Below are 6,978 nucleotides of genomic sequence, written 5' to 3'. Positions count from 1 at the left end.
TCAGCAGTCACATCGTTGCTGGTTTTTGGGGAACCGATCCTGTGATCTGAAAAAATGGCTTCGCTGCTGATTTTGTGTTCAGCCCAAAACAATAAAAGTGTTGCTTTGGCGCCATCTGGTGGCATCTCGGTGTCGTGCGTAAGAATCCAGGAGTGAGTTGACGCACATTCCTTTAGACCGGGAGGCTTCAATCCTGTTCCACGAGGGTTGGTGTCCTGCCTCTTTTCCATCTCTCCCTGAAGCGACACACCTGATTCAAATGATCAAATCATTATTTGGCTTTCGCTGATGATCTGATCATTTGAATCGAGTGTGCGGCAGCAAACAGGGACGGAAAACAGGTAAGATACCGGCCCTCGAGGAACAGGATTGAGGCCCAGCTTTAAGGTCCTTCACCACCATTTCGTGTCATTTATGAACACAAAGCGTTTTAGGCGTCAGTCACTTGCAATCCACAGCCAAGAATCAATGTAAGGCGATGTTCTACTTGTTTTCACCAATTTGGTCAACTTTGAAATCTTCCTTACCTGATTGGGTCGACCTTCATGAGCCAACACTTTTTATGCCTGACAATTAGCATAATTTGGGGAACCGATCATTTTTCCCCTTGTGAATGTTTTTGCCATTTGCGTCCGTGATCACGGCCGTTAAGTTAACCAAGTCCAACCTTTCCGGAGCTCCCAGAACCTTGAGACCCCTGTGACAAGTGTCCGAGTAGCGGATCTCCAGCCTCGTTCTCCGTCACGTTCTGGCTGTCGGGGACCCAGCCAGGGGGCACAGGTAACGGGGGTCGAGCCGCAGTTTCCGCCGTCCCCGCCGCGGGCTGGTCCCGTTCAGAGCTGCGCCTCCGCGGGGCTGCGACTGGACGACCCTCGGGATGTGGTTCATCCAACACATCCTCCTCACGTGATAAATCAGGCTGACCTACTGCACGTGTCGACTCCTTGACAGTGTTCAGCCTTCTCTGAGGAATTATGGAGCGGGATGAGGAGTGTGGTCGGTGGCGGCCTAATTCACCACCGACTACTGAAACACACGGACGGGATCATGAAAAAAAAAAAAAAAAAAGTCAGTCTTGTCACAGCACAAGTACGTTTAATCTTTATAAACTCACCGTGACTTCGTCTTCTGAGTGCAAAAGCAACTTCTGGATCCACTCCTGGCTGCAGGGAGTAATATTTCAAGGATTTGGCCACATTCTGAGCAGGCTGGAAGAGGAAAAATCCGAACTGTATGAAGTGAAACTCTTTGGGGGGTATTTGAGGTCTGTGTATGTGTGTCGCTCGTTGACAAAAACAAACCCACCATCTCACGAAAACTTGAAGACCGGAGGCTGCGTCTGATGCTCGGATGTCGGCGAATCAAAATCTCCCTCGCTCGGCTATTGTCAGGCTGGTTGAATTTGTTGGTGTAAGCCATCGTCTGCACAGGAAGCAGGCAAAGTAGCGATTAGCCACTTTTTGGAAACTGACACCTTCTGCTTGGGTATTGATTAATTGAACAGGCTACCTTTAATTACACATTATTAATAATAATAATTCTTGCTATGTATCCACATGGCGATTTGATCATGTGAATTATTTCCCACAATGATGAACAACAATTATTTAACCATGGCCATGATAACGAGAGTTTAATTTAAATGGTGAGCAACATTTAAAAGAGGCCCGAGGTTGACCCCTGAGGTACCGCCTGTCATGAATGGAATTGGAAACCCGAACCACTCAGCTTACCCTCTCTCTTATCTTGTACATGTTCTTTGACAGGATGTCATGCATCTTCCTCACATCAGTAGACAGGAAATTCTTTTTTGGTTTGTTCCTCTCGTCGCTGGCGAGAGAAATGAAACGTAAAATTGGCATGAAGTCGATCAATTTAGAATGCAATGCAATTATTAAAATGAAGTAATTTTGTGTATTTCAAATTTCAAATGAACAAAGACATAAAATTAAAAAAAATAATTATATATATATATATATATATATATATATATATATATATATATATTTATTTATTTATTATTATTTTTTTTTTTGGGGGGGGGGACATACTGTAGCGATACAATGGATGCTGCTGCACTCAAGTCTCCCACAGGTGTGTCCAGCAAATCAATGGCTGTCTGCAGCTCAAGTTTCTTGTACAGAGACACGATACTGGACTCTGCCCTGCTGTCTCGAAGCAAGATCCGTCTCAAAAAGCGATCGTTAAACTTTTTAAACCTGAGCACATCACATTGAAAACCAAAATAAATAAATAAAAGCATGGATGATTTTTATCACTGCATTGATTCCAGCTTTTGTCCATTTCCAACCCTACTTGTCTTTCCAATAGTAGTGACTCCATTGCCCACACAAGTCCTCAATGCCACAAACAATGTGCTCCATCACCTTGGCACAATATTAAATCATGTGAAATAAGCAGAACAGATAAACGATTACGTGCGATGCTGCTCAGAGACAAGTTTTACCCTGTTGTGTATTTCTACGTTAATGGTGCCCAAGTCTTTGTTGGTCCTCCTGATATTTATATATTCGATGATGGGACGAATGCTGATACCCTGCCAATAGGGGAAAAAAATGCGTTATTAGATTTGCTTTTAAACATGACTCCATAGTAACGGCACTCAAGAGGTCAAGGATAGCAACAGCCACCTGGATGAACACGGTGAATATGATGATGGCGATGGAAGCTGTGACAAACAAATTCTTCCTGTTGATGCTGTCAGGCAGAGTGAAAACCAACGCGAAGCAGATGGCCCCTCGAACGCCTCCGTAGGCCAGACCGAACTGGTCCTTGAATGTGAACTGGATGGTCCGGAATGGGTTGATGATCTGTGACATCACCAGGATGCCTTCGGCAAAAGAAAAGGCTCAAACGGATGAGGATTGAAATGGGATGCGTGTCTTCAGGCTGCGCTCACCGATTCCTCTCCAGAGGAGGGCAAACAGCAGCGTGAACAGGATGTAGGCCCAGTTCCACTCGTGTTCAGTCGTGATGGTCACAACCCCCAGGAAGAAGAAGATGAGCGTTTCTGAGATGGTGGCCAACATCTTGATCACGTGGCGGATGGTCGTGCATGACCTCTGAGACACATTCTCCTCAACGTAGTACTTCATAGTGATTGCACACGTTATAATCCTGCAGGAGAGACACATTAAAAAAGTTTGGATTTTTTGTTCTTTTGATATTTGTGTCATTATAAAAGAATCCCTCCCTATTCTAAAATAAATTATACAAACCTTGCATTTTTTGCCAAATGTTCTGATTTGTCTCATCGGGCTTGTAATTTACAAAGTGTATGTTGATAGGCGTTGTTATCACTCGCCCTCATTCTCACCACACTGTTAATTGTGGGATGTTAGAACAAAAGACGCCTTTGCACTTCTAAAACGTCTTATTTGTTAATTATTATTACTCTTATAATTGTTTTGGTTTCGCAGGAGGATGAGAAAGTAGACTGTTTCTCTCTCTTGCTCTATCTCTCTCTATCTCTCTCTCTTCTCTCTCTCTTTCTCACTCTCTCTCTCTCTCTCTATCTCTGTTTCTCTCTCTCTCTCTCTCTATCTCTCTCTCTCTCTCTCCTATGTATGTATGTATCGACATTTCGTTCTGTATACATGTGTACAAGAATGACAATAAAGTATATCTGAATCTGAATCTGAATCTGAATCTATTCTCTCTTTCTCTTTCTCTATCTCTATCTCTCTCTCTCTCTCTCTTTCTCTTTCTCTCTCTCTCTCTCGCTCTCTCTCTCTTTCTCTCTCTCTCTCGCCTACTCTCTCTTTCACTCTCTCTTTCTCACTCTCTCTCTCTCTCTATCTCTGTTTCTCTCTCTCTCTATCTCTCTCTCTCTCTCTCTCTCTCCTACTCTCTCTTTCTCTTTCTCTGTCTCTCTCTCTCTCTCTTTCTCCCTCTCTTTCTCACTCTCTCTCTCTCTCTCTCTCTCTCTCTCTCTATCTTTGTTTCTCTCTCTCGCTCTCTCTCTCTCTCTCTCTCTCTCTCTTTCACTCTCTCTCTCTCTCAGAGGGGCAGTTGCATGAGGCTAATGATAACTTGTCTTTTCATGTGTTTTAATGACCTTGTCTAACTAAGGACAAACACTTAAAATTGCATGCATTAAGACCACCTGATAATCTTGTCTGAAATTGTGTCTCTCATTATTCTGAAAGTGCTCCTCCTGTCTGGTGTCGACTAAAGGGTTAACATTTTTTCCCTTCACTGGAACACTGAAACTGCAGTTTTGTGAGATGTGGTCGGACAAACCAACACGTTTGCTGTTGTGAACAGTTCAAACTTGAAGGTGCTCAACGTAGTACTACAACTTGTGTTTTTACTCTAACGACAAGATGGTTAACAATTAACAATTCCACTGTGTACTACAAACTCAGTTTAGTGCTGCTTTTGTGTTGGATGCCATCTAAATTTTGCAGGCGTCCCTTACGAAAGAGGCCAGTGGATGCATGCAGCCGGGCAATAAAAAAAACAATTAAAGCACATGTTCAGTCATGTTTAAGTAAGCATTGTTTACAAATGACATTGAACGTTCTCCTTCTTGAAAGAGGAAGAGCAAGTTTGACACGTTCCGTCGGGCCGCAAGAATCCGGAGCTTCATGCATTACGATCTCTTCAACCATTCAGTCGTGTAACAAAAGGAATAGAATGCCTCTAAGGAAGAACTGCGTTGCCTTCCTGGCATCGTGTGAGAAAGTTTGCACCTGTAGATGCAGATCGGTGCAAGGTGCGCTTATTGGACTTACGCAAGGACACTGGAGATGGCAAACAGCTCGGCCGCCAGGTATGCCAAGTAGCTGAACATGAAGACGAAGAGGGGCTCGATTTGCCGTGCATTGTGGGTGAAACGAGTGGTGAATGCTGCGACAAAACCAAACACAAGGCCGAACAGGAGACCTCCGGCCCCCACCACGAAAAAACGAGCCACGCCCAAAAACACATCGGTGGATTCAAAGGCTGACATGTCCGCCACGAAGGAAAACATGCTGTAAAGTACCTGCAATGACAAAAAAGAAAAATCACACAGGTAGTTGAGATGGACAGGAAGTCAATCAAATATTTCTGAACAAGGATAAAGGAAAGAATATTTTAATATATATGTATATATATATATATATATACATATATATATATATATATAAAATAATAATAATATATAATTTCCATGAGCTATTGAGGAATTTGACAGATAAAGGAAGATTCTTGTCACTGTCTGTAAATAGGAACGTTACACCGTTCCTATTCAAAAGCGGGAAAACTCACCACAGTGACAGCATCATTGAAGAGTCCCTCTCCAAATATGACGATGTGCGTCTGCTCATTCACAGCGATGTCATCAAACACGGCGAGCACAGCCACAGGGTCCACAGCAGAGATGATGGACGCAAATAACAAATTTTCCTGCCGGGAGCGCAAATTTCATTTGAGCAAATCACGTCGCATCATCTTCCACCTTTGACCTTTGTATCCAAATCGACGTTTGCTGCTACATGCGTGGTGTCAACACTAACTTGCAGGTTGATATCTTGAACTCCAAAAACTTCAAACTGACAAATGGCGAAGAGGGAGAGGCCAATGCCGATGCTGTTCCACAGAGTTCCCACCACGGCATACCACAGCACCGTGCCGACATTCTCGAAAAAAGGCCGAGTGGGCATGAAGTAGCCGTTTTCCAGGACGATGAGCGGGAGCATGTAGAGGAAGAAGACATTGGATGTGAGCACAGCTGGCGGTTCCTCTTTAACCGAGTGCATGATGGCGCCAACAATGAGGCCAATGGAAATCAGCAAGCAGGACTCGGGGATCCAGATTGTGATTTTTTGGTAAATATGGAAACCTGGAGAAGCAGGAGAGAAATTGTGAAGCTTGATCAATATTGCTTTTAAACATGAGGATTTTAAGAATTAATGCACAGACGCAAGTGAGACAAAAAAAACATGAATCAAACTCACCAATTTTGGCAAAAGAGGCCAGCAGTACCCAGAGCGTGAATTCAAAAGGGACTTGTATCCGAGGGTAGTCCATCGTAAACACGGGAAGATTGGCCCTCTCCTCGTCGGGGAAGGCTTGGGGTTGATCAATTTCATTGTGGTAAGGTTTGACGGTCGGCAGGCTGGTTGACGCCGAAGAGTCAGATTTCTGAATTTCACATTTCCCTCCATAGTAGCAGAGAGACAAAAGAAGGAGCGCGCGTAGGCCTCGTCTGTCAAACAAAACCGGGTCACGCATTTCCACAGGTTGACACAGATCACAAGTCTAAATAAAATAAACCATAGATATCACAAAATGGGCCAAAAAAGTCCATTTGTGTTTCTTTCATTCATGAAAGAACTAATGTAGATAGAGCTGCATTTTAAATAAAATATGTAAAAGAAAAAAAAGTAACTCCTCTCTCGATCTCTTTCAGGTGAAATGCAATTCTGGTTTCAACTGTTGTTCGACCTGCTTGTCACAGGTGCCTTGCCTACTGGGAGGAGCAAACCAATGCTGTCACCTTTCTTTTCCCTGTTTCATGGGCTTCGCAAGCTCACAGTCTTTGAAAAAGCCTCAAATTTAGCCTCGATCAAATAGTTAATCAAGCATGGACACATTCATAACTGCTATGCTTCAAATAAATCGATCGAAATGTCAACCCTTCGCCACAGGATGGTGCAAGAGTATTTCAAATTTGACTCGGAAAGAACTGACTGGAGAGCATGACACTGCAGTGATTTCCCAAGTGGTGTAATTTTGGTAAGCGTGCTCCCTCTAGTGGTACTTGAAAGAATTACATATTTTGGGCAAAAATAATACAAATAGACATTTAAAACATTAAACACAATTAAAACACATTACACACGTAGAATGGATGACACCCTATAAGTCACATTTTCTGTCTCTATCCATCTATCCTTTGGCTGAGCCGCTTATCTAAAAGTTTTGTTAGTTTTTTTATCAGTATGTTCCTGTAGTGTTATCAAAAAACTT

The 6,978-nt window shown here is 43.2% G+C and overlaps 1 protein-coding gene across 3 annotated transcripts; it reads right to left on the bottom strand.

The window, feature by feature from the left end:
* Window positions 1-191: 191 nt before the first annotated feature.
* On the bottom strand, window positions 192-6,441 carry LOC148339409 (sodium/hydrogen exchanger 2-like). Of its 3 annotated transcripts, none has more exons than XM_088291301.1 (13): window positions 5,964-6,440; window positions 5,523-5,848; window positions 5,275-5,412; window positions 4,758-5,008; window positions 2,921-3,138; window positions 2,652-2,851; window positions 2,468-2,557; window positions 2,317-2,387; window positions 2,052-2,219; window positions 1,734-1,830; window positions 1,306-1,422; window positions 1,115-1,208; window positions 192-1,026 (listed from the first exon to the last, which is right to left on the bottom strand). In XM_088291301.1, exons 1-13 carry the CDS (start codon window positions 6,238-6,240, stop codon window positions 653-655), a joined length of 2,421 nt encoding a protein of 806 aa, XP_088147427.1. In that variant the 5' UTR covers window positions 6,241-6,440; the 3' UTR covers window positions 192-652. The 3 variants fall into 3 exon arrangements, with proteins under 3 accessions (XP_088147427.1, XP_088147428.1, XP_088147429.1); XM_088291302.1 differs by having other exon boundaries at window positions 192-1,023; XM_088291303.1 differs by lacking the exons at window positions 192-1,026; window positions 1,115-1,208; window positions 1,306-1,422 and having other exon boundaries at window positions 1,725-1,830; window positions 5,964-6,441.
* Window positions 6,442-6,978: the final 537 nt, after the last annotated feature.

Source organism: Idiotropiscis lumnitzeri, chromosome 3 (genome assembly GCF_059441095.1).
Source record: "Idiotropiscis lumnitzeri isolate Australia: NSW breed Sydney's pygmy pipehorse chromosome 3, RoL_Ilum_1.0, whole genome shotgun sequence".
Taxonomy (NCBI): domain Eukaryota; kingdom Metazoa; phylum Chordata; class Actinopteri; order Syngnathiformes; family Syngnathidae; genus Idiotropiscis; species Idiotropiscis lumnitzeri.
The sequence above is the reverse complement of the archived record's forward strand: the minus strand, read 5'-3'. Positions and strand labels throughout refer to the sequence as shown.

What these genes read in the sequence shown, in the direction of transcription:
- LOC148339409 (XM_088291301.1), bottom strand. Translation starts at nt 6,240, where the DNA reads ATGCGTGACCCGGTTTTGTTTGACAGACGAGGCCTACGCGCGCTCCTT. An exon ending in CCTCCTCTGGAGAGGAATCG is followed by an intron (nt 2,852 to 2,920) that starts GTGAGCGCAGCC and finishes CTTTTGCCGAAG; the next exon opens with GCATCCTGGTGATGTCACAG. An exon ending in ACGTAGAAATACACAACAGG is followed by an intron (nt 2,388 to 2,467) that starts GTAAAACTTGTC and finishes TATTGTGCCAAG; the next exon opens with GTGATGGAGCACATTGTTTG.